This window comes from Cervus canadensis, chromosome 18, assembly GCF_019320065.1.
Source record: "Cervus canadensis isolate Bull #8, Minnesota chromosome 18, ASM1932006v1, whole genome shotgun sequence".
In the NCBI taxonomy this organism is placed as follows: Eukaryota; Metazoa; Chordata; class Mammalia; order Artiodactyla; family Cervidae; genus Cervus; species Cervus canadensis.
This window is the reverse complement of record NC_057403.1, coordinates 17,949,705-17,969,815: the sequence shown is the minus strand read 5'-3', so window position 1 is coordinate 17,969,815 and position 20,111 is coordinate 17,949,705. Positions and strand designations below refer to the sequence as shown.

Below are 20,111 nucleotides of genomic sequence, written 5' to 3'. Positions count from 1 at the left end.
GGTTGCCTCTCTGGTCTGCCTGCCTGCACTCTGGCCTCCCAAAGACCATTCCCCACATACAGCTGGAGGGATGCTGTTTAAATCAAAGTCAGTTCATGTCCCTCTTTTGTTCAAAACCCTCCCCTGGCATCTAACTCACCCAGAGTAAAAGTCAAGGCCCTCACCATGGCCCATAGGCTCCTTGGGCCACTCTCCCTCCCCTCCCTCTCTCTGCTCCAGTCACACCAGCCTCCTCTTGTTCCTCCAACACACCAGGCATGTTCCCACCTTAAGGCCTTTGCATCTGCTGCTCTCTCTGACCTGGATGCTCTTGACCCAGATATCTCCACGGCTCCTTTCTCCCCAACTTCCAGTCTTTGCTCAAAGAATCACCATCTCATGTCGACCTTCTCTGACCACCCTATTTGAAATGGCAGCCTCAACCCTCCCTTCCTCTCTACCTCCCCAGCACTGCTACCTTCCAACGTGCTATGTAAGGCCCATCATCTCCTTCCCCATTCCCAAAGTGGGAGCTTCTGGGAGGACAGGGACCTTCATCTTGTTCACTGTTGAATTGCCAGCACTTACCACAGTACCTGGAACAAATATGCTGAACGAATGAATGACGTGCCAGGAGTGTGCCACGAGTTCTAGGCCGGTGAATGCACTGAATCCTTACGTTGAATCCCTATTGTCACAGCAGTCCTCTATGCTAAGCGCTACCCGTTTTACAAACACGGAAACTAAGAGTCAGAGAGGGAAGTCCCTAAAACAGAAGCTCAAAGGCCCGGACGATCCGAGGTAGATTATCCTGCCTTCAGGGGCGTCCTTGCGGACCGGTGCATTGTCTGTGTTTATCCTCATCATCCCCATGTTTATTTCAGGGCTCATTCCTTCTTTACTTGGTTGCGCGGCCTCTATTACTGAGTCCCAGACAGCTCCCTTCAGACTCTACGAATTTCCCGGGGTTTCTGACTCCGGAGCCCAGAATCTCTACTTCCGCGTGGCGGTCTCCCCGGGTCCCTGCGCCCGGTGGACCTCCGGAGGCGAAGGCCCCAGCCGGGTGCGCCCACCCCGCCTCCGCTCCCAGTCTCGGCCCCGGCGCGGCCGGGCTCGCAGCGGGCAGCCCTGGGGCGGGCGGAGCCTGTTGCCCGGAGACCAATGTTTTGCCGCGGCAAACTGGGTCTCTGGGCCACCGCGGGGGGGCAGCCTGGGAACCCGAGCCGGGCGTGGGAGCGGGCTGGGGAGGGGCGCCGGTGGCCGGGGGTCTGGGGCCGAGAGAGCCCGGCATATGTCTGAAGTCTGGAGGGAATCGGAGACCCGATTTGAGGGGAATGAAGTAGGGATATTAGGGCAGTTTCGGGAGACAAGGAGGCTGGGATTAGGGACGAGAAAGTATTAGGGGTCAGTTTGAGGGAGGTGGGGAGGGGTTTGGGGAAGACAGGTGATGGAGGAAGCTTGGAGAAGCCACGGGAGGAGATTGGGAGGGCGAGGGGGGGGGGCAGGTAGAAAGTTGGGGATAGTTTGAGGGACCCTGGACAGGCTCCCCCCACCCCCCACCCTCGACATGGGTGAGTGAAGGAGGGCGTGGGAAACTAGACGTTTAGGGGATTCAGAAATGACAAAGGACTGGTGTGAGGGCAGGGAGTTTGGGTAGAGGGCTGATATTTGCAGGCCGAGACAAATTTGCAGGCCGGGGCAGAGCTGAAATTTAGGGGGGACCAAGAAATGAGGGTAGAGAGCTTGGGGGAGATACGGATCCCTGAGGAGAAGGAGGAGGCTTAAACGGGACGGAAACAAGGGTGAATCAGAGGAGAAGGTGCCCTTGCCACTTCCAGGTTCCTGGCGGGAGGACTTCTCCCCGCCCATTGTCCCCGGCCTGGCCAGGACGTCCGGAGACATCTCAGGGGACGCGACGTCGGGGTTATGTAATACCGCCAGGCCCCGGGGAGGGGCGGAAGTTAGGACTCCCGGGTTCCTTTCACGCCCCATCCCAAGGGAGGGACAGGGATCGGGATCCCCAAGCGGCTTGTGACATCACATGTGGGCGGAGTCCACCACAGGCAAGAACTCGTTTTCTTGCTCACCCCGACTCGGGAAGCGGGGACTGAGATGAGACCCTGGGTGGGGAAGGGTATTCTTAGCAATGCCTCTAGCTGAGGCGGCCTGATGGCCAGGGCTGTGAGGCAAGAGATCCAAGGAGTGCTGATCCCTTTCATTCCATTCATTCAACAAATATGTACTGAGCGCCTACTGTTGTGCCAGTCACGTCCTGGGTGATGGGGACCCAGCCGCAAACAAAACAGAAGTCCCTGATCCCAGCAGCCCCTGATTCTGTGCCCAGACCTACTCCATCCCAGTCAAAGGTGGTTGAAACTAGACCTTCTTCACTCAACAGAGCCTCAAATCACGGATCCTCCCACCCAAACTTCCCTGGTGTAGGGGGCAGAACACACTGGCTCAGCGCCTGAGTCCCCTGGTCTCTGAATGACTGCATCCCCGTTGCCCCCACCCCCGTGGCCTGTCACTTCCTCCCATCCTCATGCCCCCCACAGGGCATGACTAGAGATGCTGGTCGTTGGCAAATCACTCCAACGTCATTACAGCCGGCAGTGCTATCACCATGTCCCTGAGTTGTCATCAAGAAGCCTCAGTCTGTCCCTGTGAACACCTCTGGGGTGTGAGGAGGGGGCACTGCCCTGCTGCCAGGGACGCCTCAGCCCCCGCAAAGGCAGTGACTTGCTTCCATCCAAACCCTTCATCAGAAGGTTCTGGAAGACACCTTCCTAGCTTTCCTCACTCCTCCTCCAGGCAGCCTCCTTGAACTCCCTGTCACTCCCCTCCAGGTCCTTGGGCTCTGGACCCTGACCCTTTGGACCTGTTCCTCTGATCTCATCTGCTCCCATACCTTCAAGTTTGAGGAGCCTTCGCAGCCAGACCCCTGAAAGGACACATTCCTGTATTTCTCCAAAGCCTCAGTTTTTACTTCTCTTAAATGGGTATAGCAGTGGTGCCTGGCTTACACACTGGGTGATGAGTGATTTGGACAAGGTCACTTCTATGATGGGCTTAGCACAGGCTGGGACATTGTGAGAGCTCAATGAACTCTGTTGGCCAAGGCACAGAGGATGTAGGTAGTAGTGAAAAGTGGGGATCAGAGGGAGGAGGGAAATTTACTTTTTCAAAGTATACTCTCTTGTATTTGCCAATATGTGTGTGTGCCAGGTTACTTCACTTCAGTTGTGTCTGACTCTGTGACCCACTGGACTGTGGCCTACTAAGCTCCTCTGCCCATGGGATTCTCCAGGCAAGAATACGGTGGTGGGTTGCCATTCCCTCCTCTGGGGGATCTTCCCAAACCAGGGATGGAACCCACCTTCTTTATGTCTCCTGCATTGGCAGGTGGGTTCTTGACTACTAGCGCCACCTGGGAAGCCCATTTGCCAATATATGTTCCCTCAACGTTTTTAAATCCCCCTTTTTAAAGTTTAAAAATGACCCGCTTTGGACTAACTTTGAAACTTACCTGGGCCTCCCCTACCCACACCTGCTTTTCCTCCTCTTGGGCCTCATGTCAGGGATGACCCCACCATCCCACTCTCACCTGAGCAGAGACGCCGGCTGGATCTTGGCTGCCTCTTTCCCCTCCCAGCCTCTCAGCCACCAAGTCTGGCCCTTCTTGCCTTCTGACTGTCTTTCAAATCTGCTCTTTCCTCTCCTCTCACTCCTCCCTAGGTCCAGGCCCCTCCTCTCCTCCTCCTCAGTCTACCTCCAGGAAGCAGTCAGAAAGGTCTTCAAACCTGCCTGTGTCCTTCCTCTCCTCAGAACCTGCCATGGCTTTCCCAGTGCCCCTGGGGGAAATAGTCCAGGCTCCTCACCATGGTCCAAGGGGCCCAGGGTTGCCTAGTCCTTGCTCACTTTTCTAGCCTAATTCTTCGGTCCAGCTGCACAATTCTTCCTGCCTTAAAGGATCCTCCAGCCCAGTCCCTTTGCCTGCTGGTTGACGTCCCATCCAGACAACATAATCATCAAGACACCCGCCTAAAGGTGTCCACTACCTATCTGTGTCCACTACGGTCAGGGACAGCACTTGAGCGTGCCTTCCATCCACAGCTGAAGGGTTCTGCCTGAATTTTCATCGAGACATCATTCTACAGGGCAGTTTCTGTTCTGTGGCATTTCAAAGACGAGAAAGATGCAGACATTGAACCTCAGGTGAGCGTGGTATAAAATCTTTGAGGCTGATTCTGAGAGTAGGCATTGAAAGAGTCGCAGGATATCAGAATAGGAAGGTGCCCCCAAAGGATCCAAGTGCAAAGGGGAGACCCAGGCCCAGAGCGAGCAGGATTCTCGGCTTTTCCCCCTGCCTGGGGCTATCGTGTCCCTGACTTGCAAGGAAGGGCATAGTTGAATTGGGTTTGGTGAGCCCAACAGTGGGGCGCTGGGCTGAGCCCTGACTGGTGACACAGAGAGCCCAACTTTGGTGACAGCAGGCCTGCCTCTGTCCCCAGTCTGAGCCCCAACCCTGGCCCAGGCTTGAATCCCTGACCCTTGGCAAGTTTGAGCCCTGAAACTGGCTAAGACCCAGAACTAAGCCCATCCGATCCACTACAGAAACTAGCCAAAAAGTCAAGAGCCTCACTCCCAGCCCTCTGCCTGGCTGGTCCCGCATGACTTCCTGTGACCTCTGCATCGTACCCCCATAGAACTGGAGCTGAGGGCTGGGGGTGGGATTCAGAAAGGCGAGACAGAATAGGGACAGGGCTTCGGGAAGGGTGGTCTGAGGGATGGAGACGAATGTCAGCGGGGCACTTGGGGAAGGGGCGGCAAGGTTAAGAATAAAGGCTAGGATACGGAAGGGGAAGCTGGATAACGGTCAGGGGTGAAGAACAGAGGGGAAACTGAGGCGTGGGGGACCAGGAGACAGGGCACTGCGGGGGATGGAGGGGCTAGGGGCGCTGATTCGAGGCTGGTGACAGCTCGGGAGATGCGGGTTGGGGTCGCAGTTGGGGGCAGCGCGGGGCCGGCGGGGGCCGGTCGTCCGGCCGCAGCTACGCGGAGAGGCCCAGCTGAGCCCGGCCCCACTCCCTTCGCCCCCCCGCTGCCTCCCCCTTCCGCTCCCCGGAAGCGCTGAGTTGTCCTGCCTTATCTGGGGGCCGCTATTTCGGGCTCCGCTCCGAGCGCGGGGACTATTTTTAGCGGCGCTCGGGTAAAAATGGACGCGGCGCCGCGCGAGTTCCCGAGGCCGCGCACGCTCCCTCGCGAGAACTGGGGGCCGCGCGCCTGAGTCACCGCCCGCCCCCCTGCGAGGAGCGCGGACACCCGCCCATCCGCACAAACTCTTGGATTCCTGAGTGCTTGGAAGCCAGCGCGGCTCAGAATATTCCAGGACCGTCGGGAAGCATCCACCCGGGCTCGAGCGGTGAGGGCCGACTTTTGGGCAGAGGCGCCGCGCCCCCTGGTGGCCCCTGCGGGGATCGCAGGCAAGGGCCGGGCCAGGAGTTCACACACCCCCACAAACCACCCCCCCACACACCCCCGGCTGGCCACACACCCATTTTATAAATGAGGAAGCTGAGGCCCGGACATGAACTGGGTTGGGGGTCTCGCATCATGAATTGCAAGGTACTGCTCGTTCAGTTTCACCTCCAGCACTTCTCTTCATGGAGAACTCACTACCTATCAGAAAACTAGGCACCCTATATTTTTATAAAGAGCATCTAGCTAGTCACTGGACAAGTATTTATCAAGGGCTTAGTGTGTACCAGGCAACATGCTAGGTGATGAGGACACAGCAGTGAACGAGACAGACCTCAAATATCCTTGGTGTTGTGGGGCTGACATTCTAATGGGGGTGACTGAATAAATAAGATGATTTGGGACATCCGTGGTGGTCCAGTGGTTAAGACTGTCCTTCCACTTCAGACGCATGGGTTCGATTGCTGGTTGGGGAACTTAAGATTTCGCATGACATATGGCATGCCCCTCCCCCCCACCAAAGACCGTAAGATGATTTCAGATTGTGGTAAGCACTGTTAAGAAAATAAAATGGGAGGATCTATTATAATTAGAGGAATGCTTTGGTAAAAGTGGACTTCCCAGATGGCTCAGTGATAAAAGAATCCTCCTGCTGATGCAAGAGGCGCAGGAGACTTGGGTTCCATCCTTGGGTAGGGAAGGTTCACCTGGAGTAGGAAATGGCAACCCGTTTCCAGTATTCTTGCCTGGAAAATTCCATGGACAGAGGAGCCTGGCTGGCTACAGTCCGTGGGGTTTGCAGAGTTGGATGGGACTGAGCACCCACACACTGTAAGAGTAATCCAGGGGAAGCCTTTTTCTAAGGAGGTGACACTCTAAAATGATCTGGTTTCATTCAGTCCCCTTACCCCATTTCATAGACTTGGAAACAGAAACCCAGAGAAGAATCACTAGGGGGCTGAGCTTGTATAGTGTAGATTGCATGAGTTTTCACTGAACTGATTGCTCAGCTTCAGATTGGTTTCCTCCTGAGCCTGGGTGCTCATTACCTCCCAGCAGATAGATGCCATTCATCATCAATAATAGTAATACTGATTACTGGTTTTTAAATAATAGCTACCTCTTATCCAGCACCTACTTTTTACTGAGCAGTCTACTAAATGTCTCACCTGCATTAATTCATATAATCCTCATCCTGACACTCAGAGGTGAGATCATAATCCCACACCCTATTAACAGATGAGAAAATCTGTTTTCCCATCTCCCTTTGCTTCCAGCCACATGAGTATCTATAGTTTTGCTGAACTTCTACTTGTTTTTTCGGGAAACCACCCCTTTTTCAGGTTCAGTTCACCTGATTGTCTTGGGGCTCACCCCATCCTGGTTCCAGAGAAGGACACCTGACCTAGGTCCAGCCAGTCAGAGTGTTCCAATTGGGCTGGCCTCTGAGGACAGCGATCGGGTCAGAGGTGAGTATGTGGCCCATTTAACAATGAATGATGAACCCTTGAGCAGGAACCCTTTCTTCCCTCTGGGATGGCTAAGAGGATGAGATATGAGCCTAAAGCTGTTAGGGCTGCCTTTGCTACTTCAAGGAATGTCTTCCTGAGGAGAAAACTAGAGAAATAAGAAACCCAGATATGGGACAGTGACTTCATATCATTGTTTAAGCTCCTGGATCAAGCTGTGACTGAAGCTGATTTTACTCCTTGACCTTTTGAAAATGTGAGCCAATACACTTCCCTGAGCCAGTTTGCATTTGAAACTGAGAGACTCCTGATTAATTCACTTTTGCTTTCTAACCACCCCCACAACCAGGAAGTTTCCACCACCTCTAGTCCTTGGCAGTGGATAACTATACCCCCTGAAGTACCCATTCATTAAACACACACACACACTCACACACACACCCATGGAGGCATGGACTGCTTGTATACACCTGAGCCCCCACCCCTCATCGGGCAGGCACTCCTGTGGTGGCTCTGGGTCTGCTCATCATCCTGTCCCCAGGTATAGACCAGAATGAGAACCCAACTCCGAGCCTACTGTTCTGGGAAGGACTGCTTTTCACTTTCATCACTGGCTGATGATGGGTTTACCCTACTGCACCCTCCACTTTCTCCCACTGTCAGGATTTCAGCCTTGTCTGAGCTCTGCCTGCCTCCCAGCCTCTGCTTCGCCATCTCTCCTGCACTCCAGACCCATGTATCTAGAAGCTTCTTGGATGCCTCCCCCTGGTTGTCCCACAGAATTTCACCCTGTCCTCAATATCTTCCTCCTACGCCTGTGGTTCCTTCTCCCAGGCCCCCAGCTTCCACTTAGTCCCACCTGGACCCTGTCTCTTGGACCAGAGTCCTGTTGGTGCCTCCCTCCCCTTACCTCCCATAGCCTATCACTCATCTCCATTCTTTTTTTTTCCCCCCCACACTGTGCAGCCTGTAGGACCTTAGTTCCCCAATCAAGGATCAAACCTGTGCCCCTTGCAATGGAAGCTCAGAATTCCTAACCACTGAACCACCAGGGAATTCCTCTCTTCTTTTTTTTTTTGGACTGCTCTGGGTCTTCATTGCTGTGCTCGGGCTTTCTTTAGCTGCAGCAAAGTCTTTAGTTTCCATGCCCGGGCTTCTCACTGCGGTAACTCCTCTTGTTGCAGAGCACGGGCTCTCGGGCACACCAGTTTCAGTAGTTGCAGCATGTGGGCTTGGCAGTTGTGGCAGTCTCGGTGTCCTGTGGCATGTGGGGTCTTTCCAGACCAGGGGTAACTGTGTCCCCGGCATTGGCAGGCCAACTCCTAACAACTGGACCACCAGAGAATTCCTCCCTCCATTCTATCTTTTAAAGATTTTATGTGTTCTCCTTCCTCCTCCTCCTTACTCTGACCCAGCTGCCTCCTTGGCCCCCTTTCCCCACTTCTTCCTTCATATCTACACTCATCCCTGGTTTCCTGCCATGGGTCTGCCCCTTCCCACCTGCAAGGATTTTACTAAACCACAAACCCGCTCTTTTCAGGTCTCTCCCCTGCTCAGAGCCTGCTGTGGCTCCCCATTGCTCTGGTCCTGTGATCTGCAAGGCCTTCCGTGGCCTTCCGTGGCCTGCTGCTTTATTCAACTCCGTCTCTTGCCCCCCCCCCTTCCCTAACACACGCCACTTCACCTTCAAACAATACTCGAACAGCTAGCCTTTCTCCAGTGCCTCGTGCATGTCTCCCGACTCAAACATTCGGCTGTCTCTGCCCAAGTGCCTTTCCCATCCTTCTCCACCCAGTGAATAGTGCTCCGTGCTTTGAGGTCCAACACAGCGATCCCCTCTGCTGAGAAACCTGACGCGACTCCCTCCAACCTAAGCCAGGTCCCAGCCTCTCAAGTAACCTGGTGGCTGTTGGAGTTCATTCTCTGCCTGGCAGCGTGCCAGGCCCTTTGCACGCACGGCCTTACTGACTTCCCCCCAAACCCTTCGGGCACAGGAACAAACACTTCCAGTTTCTGGATGAAGAAACTGGGACTCATGGAAGGAATCCCAGCCAGGGAGGGGACAGAGTCAGACTTTGAACTTGTAACCTCACGCAGCCCGGTTCATCCAGGAGTGTTTTCTCTCTGTTTTGTTTGTTTCAAGGGTTTTTATTTTTGTTTGTTTTTTGCCCATGCCACCCAGCATGTAGGATCTCAGTTCCCTGATCAGGGATCAAACCTGCACCTCCTGTGTTGGAAACGTGGAGTCTTAACCACTGTTCCACCAGGGAAGTCCCTTCATCTCCGTTTTGTAAGTTTTTATAATGCTTTTAATAAGGTCACATGCGTGCGTGCTAAGTTGCTGCAGTGGTGTCCAACACTTTGTGACCCTGTAGATCGAAGCCCACCAGGCTTCTCTGTCCATGGAATTCTCCAGGCAAGAATACTGGAGTGGGTTGCTATGCCCTCCTCCAAGGGATCTTCCCAATCCAGGTATTGAACCTGCGTCTCTTAGATCTCCTGCCTTGGCAGGCGGATTCTTTATTACTAGCGGCACCTGGAAAGCTCAATAAAGGCACGCGTGTATATAAATATTTGTGAATAAAAAATGTACTCTGTACATCGAGTGGCTGCAAAGTCCTGCCTGGCGCTGTGGTCTCTCCTGGCTAAGTAGCTTCTTCACCTGGGTCTGGTGCAGAGAGGAATTTGAGAGCATCCTTTAAGGCCAAGTTTTTGACGTGAGCCTCAGTCGCTCTGTTTGAACCTGCTTCTGACATGGATTGTTCCAGAACAATCACAAGAAATCCTGAGGCTCAGTGACCCCTGGAACAAGTGGCACCCCATCATCTGATGCCCTCCCAGATGGAAAGACAGCAAATCCCATGGACCAGCGCTGTCCACAAGAAATAGGACGTGAGCTTGAATGCCCTAGTACCTCCCCTGCAAAAGCCAAAAGAAACAGGTGAAAATAATTTTGTTCCTGTATTTTATTTAACCAGATAGATGCAAAATATTATTTCAACATGTGCTTAATATCAGCAGTCTTCTTTTTTAAAAACAATTATTTATTTTTGGCTGTGCGGGGTCTTTGTAGCTGCTCATGGGCTTTCTCTAGTTGCGGTGAGCAGGGGCGTCTCTGGTTGCAGAGCACAGGCTCCTCATTGCGGTGGCTTGCTTGTTGTAGAGCGTGGACTCTAGACTGTGCGGGCTGCATAGTTGTGCACAGGCTTAGCTGCCCCAGGGCACGTGGAATCTTCCTGGACCAGGGGTAGAACTTGTGTCCCCTGCATTGGCAGGCAGATTCTTAACCACTGGACCACCAGAGAAGTCCAGCAGCTTTCTTAACGAGATAGTTTCTGTTCTGTTTTTTTTCTTTTTTATCACACTAAGTATATGACATGTGATGTGGATTTTACCCTCACGACACATCTCATTGTGGACCAGCCATGTATCAAGTGCTTAAGAGCCACGTGTAGCCATGTTGGACATCACACAGTAGCCAATGCCTGATCAGGGATCTGGGAGTATGGCTTCCTCAGAGTTCAGATTTCACATGAGATGGTGTGCCTCCAGGTGACAGCAAGGCTTCACATCAAGAACCTAGACTCTGAAGCCAGACTACAGGGTTCAGACTCTGAAACTTCCAAACTGAAACTCTGGCCTCTCTGCACCTTGGCTTATTCCTCTATGAAAGGAGAATCGGCAAGACATCAGAGGGGGTTTTGTGAGGATTAAATGAATTAATAGATATTTAAGCACTTAGAATAAGACTTGGCACATACTAAGTGCTGTACAAGTGTTTGACTTTTATTATTATTTGGAATTTTGTGAGAAAATCTCTCAACTCCACTTTAAGAGTTGAAGAATGAAAAACTCCCTTAAAGACTTCCCATCCTCTTGGAAATGTCAGAGCATGGTGGACATACCCGACTTCTAACCATCATCTGAAGGACACCTGGACCACTCTGGGCTCTCGAGGGCACGTGCTAATATTCCCCACTGGAACAGGTGTGTGCAATCACAAAGCTTTCGACACCTCCCGGTCTAAACTCTGCCATGTATTTTCCTGTTCTCATTTTTCTGTTTTGATCTGTGTAATGGGTTGAATGATGTGCCCCTGTCCAACCCAAGATAAATCCACCTGAGATCTGTGAATGGGAACTTATTTGGAAAAAGGGTCTTTGCAGATATAATTAAGGTTAGGATCTCGAGATGATATCACTGTGGATTATCCAAGTGGTCCCAAGTGTCTTTACAAGAGAAAGCCAGTGGAGGGGAGGAGATTCCCTGGAGGTCTAGGGGTTGGGGCTCACACCTCCACTGCACGGGGCACAGGTTCAGTTCCTGGTCAGAGAACTAAGATCCTGGATGCCTTGCAGCATGGTCAAAAAATAACAATAACAGATGTGCAAGATCTGTACACTGAAAGCTAATAAAACATTGCTGAGAGAAATTAGGGAAGACCTCAATAAATGGAGCAGTAGGTATTAAAAGAGAGGAAGAGAGAGAACAGCGGAGGGAAACTGGAGACGGATTAGAGAAGATGTGGTCGTGTGGAAATGGAGGGAGAAAGGAGACTGATGGAGTCACAAGCCCAGGAGAAGCTGGGGCCACGAGAAGCTGGAAGAGGCAGGGAAGGATCTTCCCCTAGGAAATTCAGAGGGTGGTCTAATGGTCTAAGAATCTGCCTCCCAGGGCAGGGGACGCGGGATCGATCCCTAGTCCAGGAAAATTCCACATGCCTCGGAGCAACGAAGAAGCTTGAGTGCCACAACTACTGAGTCATCCATCTAGAGTCCGTGCTCTGCATCAAAAGAAGCTGCCGTGATGAGAAGCCCCGGCACCGCAACAAGAGCTGCCCCCACCGGCCGGAACTAGAGAAAGTCGGAGCACAGCAACGAAAATGCAGTGCAACCAGAGATAAATAGATGAAAGTGATAAGAAGAAAAGTTAAAAAAAAAAAAAAGAGGGAGTGTGACCCTGCTGATATTTTGCTTTATAGTAGGATTTCCGGTCTCCAGAACTGAGAGAGAATAAATTTCTGTTGTTTTAAGCCACCAAGTTTGTGGTAATTTGTTAGGCAGTCACAGGAAATGAATACAGTCTGTTTGGGGGCCTGTCCCCTTACACCCTGAAGACAGAGTTTCTGTGGCTTTCAAATGCTGTCTCAAAGGAGAAAACTGAGGCTCAAAAAGAAGGCAGAGTCAGAATCAGATCTCAGGTCCCCAGAACCTCATTCAAGATCCAGGGGCCACTGTGGAAACTCACAAGGTATTTTGCCTGTTTTAAAAAAAAATACAGGATGCCTGTTGAGTTTTCTTTTAAGGCAGTGGTTAGAACACAAGCTTTTGTTGGAGACCTGGTTTGTTTGCTTCTTTGCTGTGTGGCCTTGATCAAGAGACTAGCCTCCCTATACCTCGCTTTCTCCTTCTACAAAATAGGAATAACAAGATAAGTCATCTCAGGGACTTTCCGAGCAGTCCATTGGTTATAAATCTGCTTTCCAATGCAGGGGATGCAGGTTTGATCTCTGGTCGGGGAACTAAGATCCCACATACCACAGGGCAACTAATCCTGCACGTCGAAACTATTAAGCCCATGTTGCTCTAGGGCCAGCACACCACAACTGAGACCTGATACAGCAAAAAAAAAAGAAGTCTTCTCAGAAGGCTGTGATGTGGAGTACATGAGGACTGATCAACTTTGTCATTTGAAAGTCTTTGCAAATGCTATAGGACAAGAAAAATAAATGAGATATAAAGATGGGAAGGCAAGAGATAATGCTACCATCTCAAAGAAAGGCTAAGAGAATCAACAAACTATTTTAAACTGAGAATTAGGCCAGATTGCCTGGCCAACTGATAATAGTAACATTAATCAACTAGAAATTATAATAGAAACAAGATAAGCATGGGCTCTAGGTGATGGGGCTTCAATAGTTGCAGCACGTGGGTTCAGTAGTTGCAGCTTGAGGGCTCTAAAGCACAGGTTCAGTAGTCGTGGCACTGGGACTTAGTTGCTTTTTGGCATGTGGGATCTTCCTGGACCAGGGATCAGACTGGTGTCCCTTGCATTGCAAGGTGAATTCTTAACCACTGGACCACCAGGGAAGCCCCCAAGCATTTCTCTTGACTTCCCATCACCCTCATCTAGACTACTATCTGATCTTCCCTGGACAACTGAGATCACTTCCCTGCTGGGCTTCCGGCTTCCATCCTTGACCATTCTCTACTCAGAATAAAATCCAAAATTCTTACCATGGCCTTTGCAATCCTACATGATCTGGTCCCTTGACTGCTTGCTCTTATTTCTTGCCACTCTCCCCCTCACTCCGTGTGTTTCATCTTTGTAGGCTTAGCAATTTCCTACCACAGGGGCTTTGCACAAACTGTTCCCACTGCCTTGAAAACTCTCCTCCCTTCACCTCGCAGATTGCCAGTCATCCTGTAGATCTCTTTAACGTTTCTTTGACAGAAAAAAACTCTCCCGCCCTCCCATTTTCCCACCCCCAGTTAAAATGATGTTTCATACTCTTGTCTTTCATATAACACTTAGGTATGTATGACTATTAGTTCAGTGATTCTTAAGCTTTTGGTCTCAAGGTCGCTTACGCTCCTAAAAAGTAATGAGGGCTGGACTTCCCTAGTGGCACAATGGATAAGTCCACCTGCCAATGCAGAGGACATAGGTTTGATCCCTGGTCCTGGAAGATTCCACATGCCAAGGAGCAACTAAACCCATGAGTCTCAACTTGGGCTGAGCCCAAGTGCTGCAGCTACTGAAGCCCAAGCTCCTACAGCCTGAGCTCTGTGACAAAAGAAGCCATGACAATGGGAAACCCTCGAAACGCAGTGAGGAGCGGATCCCGCTCGCTGAAACTAGAGAAAGTCTGGGCATAGCAACGAAGACTCAGCGCAGCAAAAATAAATACATAAAAAGTAATGAGGACTCCAAAGAACTTTGGCTGATATGGATTGTATCTATCCATATTTACTGTGTTAGGAATTGAAGCTGAGATATTTAAGGATTATTTATTGGTTCACTTGAAAATAGTTTTTAAAAAATCAGGTGAACAGAAATCCTATATTTTAAATTGAAAACATATTTTGGGGAATTCCCTGGTAGTCCAGTGGTTAGGACTCTGAGTTTCCACTGCAGGGGGCACAGGTTCGATCCCTGGTCAGGGAACTGCGATCCCACAAACCTTGAGGCATGGGGAAAAAAAGAAAAAAAAAAAAGCCAACCAACAAACAAACCAACTGTACTTGAAAGAAAGAGAACATTTAGTAAGAAGAGGGGCAGTGGGAATTCCCTGGTGGTCCAGTGGCTAAGACTCTGCGCTCCTGATACAGGGGGGCTGGGTTCGATCCCTGGTCAGGGAACTAGAGCCCACATGCCATAACTAAGACTCTATGCAGCCAAATGAATAAAAATAAATGTTTAAAAAAAAAAAAAAAAAAGAAGAGGGGCAGTGTTTTACAGATTACTTTAATGTCTGGCTGGACAGAAGATAGCTAGGTCTTCTCTGCTTCTGTGCTCAGTGTTGAGATATTTTGCAGGTTGCACTGAACATTTGAGAAGGAAAGTGAAAAAGGGAGTTAAGTGTCAGCACTATGACAATCATTCTGACCCTGGGGACCTCAAGAAAGAGTGCTGGGGAGCCTCCCAAGTGGACTGCACTTTGAGAATCACCCCTTACCTTTTGGTCCTATAGAAACTAAACACCGTATCCTGGGAACTGAACATCTCTGGGGCCAGGGGACCTGGTTTGGAGACAGTTCTGAGGACATGTAAGGTATTCTTTGAGCCTCAGTTTCTTCATTGCTAACATGGGATTGGGCTTCCCGGATGGCTCAGTGGTAAAGCATCCGCCTGCTAATGCAGGAGCTGCAGGTTCGATCCCTGGCTTGAGAAGATCCCCTGGAGAAGGAAATAGCAACCCACTCCTGTATTCTTGCCTGGGAAATCCTGTGTGCAGGAGAGCCTGGCGGGCTACAGTCCATGGGGTCACAAAGAGTTGGACACGACTGAGTGACTAAACAAAAAAGACAGCAACATCATGAGGTTGGTGATGATGAAAATAATAAAAATATTTCCCTCCTAAGGTTGTAGTGAGACCCATAGGAGATAACTGTCCGACTCAAACCTGGCATGTAGCATACAACCAACATTTGCGGTGATAGTTTGGGAAACGTCATTTTATTTTATTACCAACAGTTTTTATTCATGCAGTTAATTTCTCCAGAGGCCTATCTTATATTGGGAAAATGGTGATGACTGAGAAGCGCCTGGCCCTACCCTCATGGGGCTCCCAGCCCAGTGGGTCAGAGTTTTAATTTGAGGGATTGCCCTTAGCACCAGGTCTCTGAGGAGCATGAGTTCATAAGATTGGGGAGGCAGGGAAAGGCTTTCTAGGGAGTGGGAACAGCATGCAAGGAGCCATGGCAAGTGGAGAGGGGAACAGCTGTGACCCAGGGGTTTGGCTCAGTTGTGTCCATTTTTGTGCCCCCAAGACGCCTCAATCCTATTGCTGGTGATAAATACGTGTGTATATCTGGTTCATCTCCCCTCCTCCCCAACCCCTCTTCTTGTATAAAGTTAGTTCCTTGATTCTGGGCTCTTTGAGGGAAGTCCCACCTGTGATCTAACTTCAGTCTCTCGTGCTGCAGATCCTCCTTTTTGCTGCGTATCCAACCACAGTGCCCCGTGGAAACCTGGGACGTCCCAGCAGAAGAGGTGCCCGGGATGGCGCGGGGTCGAGTCCAGCGCCTTCACTGTCCCCCATCCGGGGGCCGCCGCTCCGGGCCGGGTGAGTCAGCCCCTGGCGGCTTCCGCGTCATCCCGGCCGCTCGGCTCGGCGCTATTTCGGGTTCCGGGCTCTATAAATAGAGGCTAGCGGAGCTGAGCCGCTCCCCCTCCGCTCGGGCCCCCCTGCGTCCCCGGCCCCGCCGCGATAGCCGGGCCGCGCGTCACCGCGGCTAAGTTTAGAGGCGGGTGGGGACGCTGGCCGGGTCACTGCGCCCCTCGGCCACGCCCTCGCTTCCAGAGCCTTCGGTCCGGCGGCAGTCGGCCCCTCGCCCAGAGTCTCTCGGGCGGCATTAGGGGCGAGGTGTCCTTATGTTCACCATCCTCACCCTAGTCCTTTGGAGGTTCAGAGGAAAGTCGAAGTTGGGGTTAGGGGAAGGTTTGGGAATGGGGCAAGGTCTGGACTCCGAGGAGTTGTCCAGGAACTTCGGTTGGGGCTGGACTTTGAACTTGGAGTATTTGGGAAGAAGGATGGGGAAATGAATACAGTACGGACAGCTGTTAGACTCGAACTCGCAACTCTGGGAGCTGGAAAGATTCGAATTCAGGATCCGAAAGTTCAACTTGGGAACTGAAAGTAGGAATCCAACTTGGAAAATATACTGTAGAACTGAGAGCAACTTTCTCCCCTGTCAGCTAATCAAATAGGCTCAGAGTTAACCTGAACCGCGCTCCGCGGGGCCTTTGCTTCACTTCAGCGAGAGAGAAACGGGTCGGGAGATGGGAAGGGACCGCCCGCCGCCTTCGCTGGGGGGTCTTACCCGAGGGTGGGTACCTGTTCCAGCGCCCCTACAGCTCAAATCTTCTTGTGGGATGCCATCGCCCCCTGGCGGAAAAGATACGAGTTGCAGGTTTCTTTGGTAATTTCCATTCTCCCTCGGGAGAAACTGAGTCCCGCCCAGGCTGGCTTCCTTCTAGAAACCTTCTCTGCGCTTGGATTGAGAGACAAATTTTCATAGGCCATCTCCGTGTCACTGGGGCCTCAGCTCCTTCATCTGTTAAATAAACTATCGATACCTACATGCATGCTCAGTCGCTAAGTGTTCGACTCTTTGCGAACCCCGTGGACTGTAGTCCGCCAGACTCCTCTGTCCATGGGATTTCCCAGGCAAGAATACTGGAGTGGGGTGCCGTTTACTCTTCCAGGGGATCTTCCTCTCCAGGGGACCTTCCCAACTCAGGGATGGAATCCGTGTCCGCTGCGGTTCCTGCACTGGCAAGCGAATTCTTTAACACCAGCCCCTAAGAGGAAGGTAATTATGAGGATTTAGCTCATAGTATGCGCTCAATCTACTTTGATAAAAGTTATCTCATTGATGGTAATATATACATATTTTTAAATTTATGAAGTCCCTTTTCCTGAGACTGTGTGGTCTCCTCCATCATCTACTTCACATCACCTTTTTTTTTTTTTAATCATCTCCAGAGCATAAATGACTGTCTGGAACTCTTTTATTTGTGTTTTTTTCCTTATCGTCTGTCTCCCATGACACCATTCGCGCCACAGTACAGAGACCTGGTCTGGTTTGCTGTCAGCTGTATCTCCAGTTTGGCTTCCCAGGTGGCGCTAGTGATAAAGGACCTGCCTGTCAATGCAGGAGACATAGGAGACACAGGTTCGATTCCTGGGTGGGGAAGATCCCCTGAAGGAGGGTATGGCAACCCACTCCAGTGTTCTTGCCTGGAGAATCCGATGGACAGAAGAGCCTGGTGGACGAAGGTCCATAGAATCGCAAAAAGTCGGACATGACGGAAACGACTTAACACGCGCACACACACACGTATCCCCCAGTGCCTGTCACACAATAGATGCTTAATATGTAGTTAGTCAAGGAATGAGCGAACCATGCATCTCAAGACATGTCTCTGTGGTCTTACTGAATTCTCACAACCTCGGCAGTTACAGATGTGGAAGCAGCAGCTCCAGTAGTAAAGTCGCTTGCTGGAGGACCCTGTTTCTGTTCTTTGTTCATTCAAACAATACATGGTTCAGTAGTCCCTTCTGGTTTCTGGGTGCTTTGATACAGCAGTGGTCACAACAGCTTCAGCCCCTGCTTGCCCAGGATGTGATCAAGGATTATATTATTTTTATGACAGACCTGAATACTGCATATGCCGTCTGCCAAATACAGATGTAGGCACTTTCCACATACCTCATTTCATCTTCCTAATAGTTCTGCCATTGTTATTCTCATTTTAGAGGTGAGCAAACTGACCTACGTGGAGAAACCGAGTTGCTGGCACTAGGTCACACTGCTAATAAAGAATCCTGGGGGAAAATTACGCTCAGAGATGCGATTGCTTATGACGAAAGACTTATCATCAGTGATGACCCAGAAAGAGGACCAATATCTCCTTCTTTTTTCTTTTATTTATTTATTTTTGGCTGCACTGGGTCTTCCTGGCTGCACGCGGGCTTTTCTCTAGTTGCCAGCAGTGGGGGCTATTTTTCTTGCAGAGCATGGGCTTCTCACTGCCGCGGCTTCTCTTGTGGAGCACGGGCTCCAGGCGTGTGGGCTCAGTAGTTTCCTGAAGGAGCTTAGTTGCCTTGTTCTCTGCATGTGGGATCTTCCTAGACCTGGGATCCAACCCACGTCCCCTGCATTGGCAGGCAGATTCTTAAAAACTGGACCACCAGGGAAGTCTGGACCAGTATCTTCTAACTTTACAAGAAAAATAACTAGGAACCCAGAATTTGAGATTCCATTTGTTTACCACATGAGCCATGCAACATGTGGAAGCTTAGTTCCCCAACTGGGAATTGAACCCATGCCCCCTGCATTGGGAGCTCAGAGTCTTAACCACCAGGGATGTTCCCCTAGAATTTGAGGTTGCTTTTGTGAGGGTCAAATAAAGACATTTTCAGATGAACAAGACTCAGAAATTGCCTATCTAGAACGTTCCCTGAAAGAGTTAGAAGAGAATGTACTCTAGCAAGAAGCAAATAAATTCAGAAGGAAGAAGTTTATAAAAAGTAGCAGAAAATTGTTAAGGGTTGAACTATGCCCCCCAAAAAGATAAAGTTGAGTCCTAACCTCCATTACTTCAGAATGTGACTTTATTTGCAAATAAGGTCCAATTCCTGGGTCCGGAAGACCCGCTGGAGAAGGGATAGGCTACCCACTTGAGTATTTGCGGGCTTCCCTTGTGGCTCAACTGGTAAAGAATCCGCCCGCAATGGGGGAGACCTGATTTTGATCCCTGGGTTGGGAAGATCTCCTGTAGAAGGGAAAGGCTACCCACTCCAGTATTATGGCATAGAGAATTCTATGGACTATACAGTGCATGGGGTCACAAAGAGTTGGACACGAGTGAGCTACTTTCACTTTCAAGGTCTTTACAGAGACAGGTTAAAATGGAGTCATTGGAAAAAAAAAAAAAAAAATGGAGTCAGTGGTGCATGCATGCTCAGCCACTCTTTGCAACCCCATGGACTGTAGCTCACCAGGCCCCTCTGTCCATAGGATTTCCCAGGCAAGAATACTGGAGTGGGCTGCCATTTCCTTCTCCAGGGGATCTTCCCAGATCAGGGATGGAACCTGTGTCTCCTGCATTGGCAGGCAGATTCTATACCACTAAGCCACGAGGGAAGCCCAGGAATTTATGAGTCAATTATAGAAATAAAAATTAGAAAAAATATTTTACAGTAGGCTCCTAACAAAAGGTGAAATCAATGGATAGAGACAATATGTTCATGGTTATGAAAAAAGATGTCAATCTTCTTGTTAATTCATCAGTCCAATGCAATTTCCATCCCAATCTCAATAGGAGTTTTCAGGGAACTAGCTAGAAAAGCAGCTACTAAAATCCATCTAGAAGAGAAAATGGACAGGAATGGTAAAGACAGATCTGAAACTGAACAGAGGTGGGAGACTCCCCTCATATGATATCAAAACATATCTAAATAAACAGCTTGGCATGGAGGCAAGAAGCAGATTTAGAGATCAATGAAGTATAATAGAAATGTCAGAGATCAACCTGTGGATATACGGGAATTTGACAGATGACAACAGTGGAACATCAAAAACCAGGGAAAAGGACTGACTTTCTCTCTCTCTCTCTCTCTCATTTTTTCTTTTTTAGCTGTTTGGCAGTGAGGCTTGTGGTATCTTAGTTCTCCGACCTGGGATGGAATCTGGATCCCAGCAATGAAAGCGCCAATTCCTAACCTCTAGACAGCCAGGGAATTCCCAGAACTGCCTTTTCAAATAAATGGTGTTGGGGACTTCCCTGATGGTTCAGTGGCTAAGACTCTACATTCTCAATGTAGGGGGCCCTGGATGGGGAACTAGATCTCACACACCACAATGAAGATAGAAGATCCTGAGTTATGCAACTAAGACCCTGCACAAAGAAATAAATTTAAAATAATAATAATAAAATTAATGGTACTGGGATAAC

The 20,111-nt window shown here is 50.3% G+C and overlaps 1 protein-coding gene and 1 non-coding gene across 2 annotated transcripts; both read left to right on the top strand.

Annotated features, from left to right (window-relative positions):
• Nucleotides 1-1,546: 1,546 nt before the first annotated feature.
• LOC122421255 lies at nt 1,547-19,968 on the top strand. Its single transcript, XM_043437125.1, has 8 exons — nt 1,547-1,550; nt 1,818-1,939; nt 5,179-5,401; nt 6,801-6,926; nt 14,620-14,695; nt 15,575-15,714; nt 16,857-16,963; nt 19,794-19,968. The coding sequence occupies exons 1-8, from the start codon at nt 1,547-1,549 to the stop codon at nt 19,860-19,862; spliced, it is 867 nt and encodes a 288-aa protein (XP_043293060.1). The 3' UTR covers nt 19,863-19,968.
• TRNAG-UCC lies at nt 14,021-14,093 on the top strand. Its single transcript has one exon. It is a non-coding gene; the product is annotated as a tRNA-Gly (tRNA).
• Nucleotides 19,969-20,111: the final 143 nt, after the last annotated feature.

Excerpts from the sequence above, each read along its gene's own strand:
- LOC122421255 (XM_043437125.1), top strand. Across the intron at positions 6,927-14,619 it reads GGACAGCGATCGGGTCAGAG|AAACTAAACACCGTATCCTG; the intron begins GTGAGTATGTGG and ends TTGGTCCTATAG. Across the intron at positions 16,964-19,793 it reads CACCAGCCCCTAAGAGGAAG|CTGTTTGGCAGTGAGGCTTG; the intron begins GTAATTATGAGG and ends TTTCTTTTTTAG.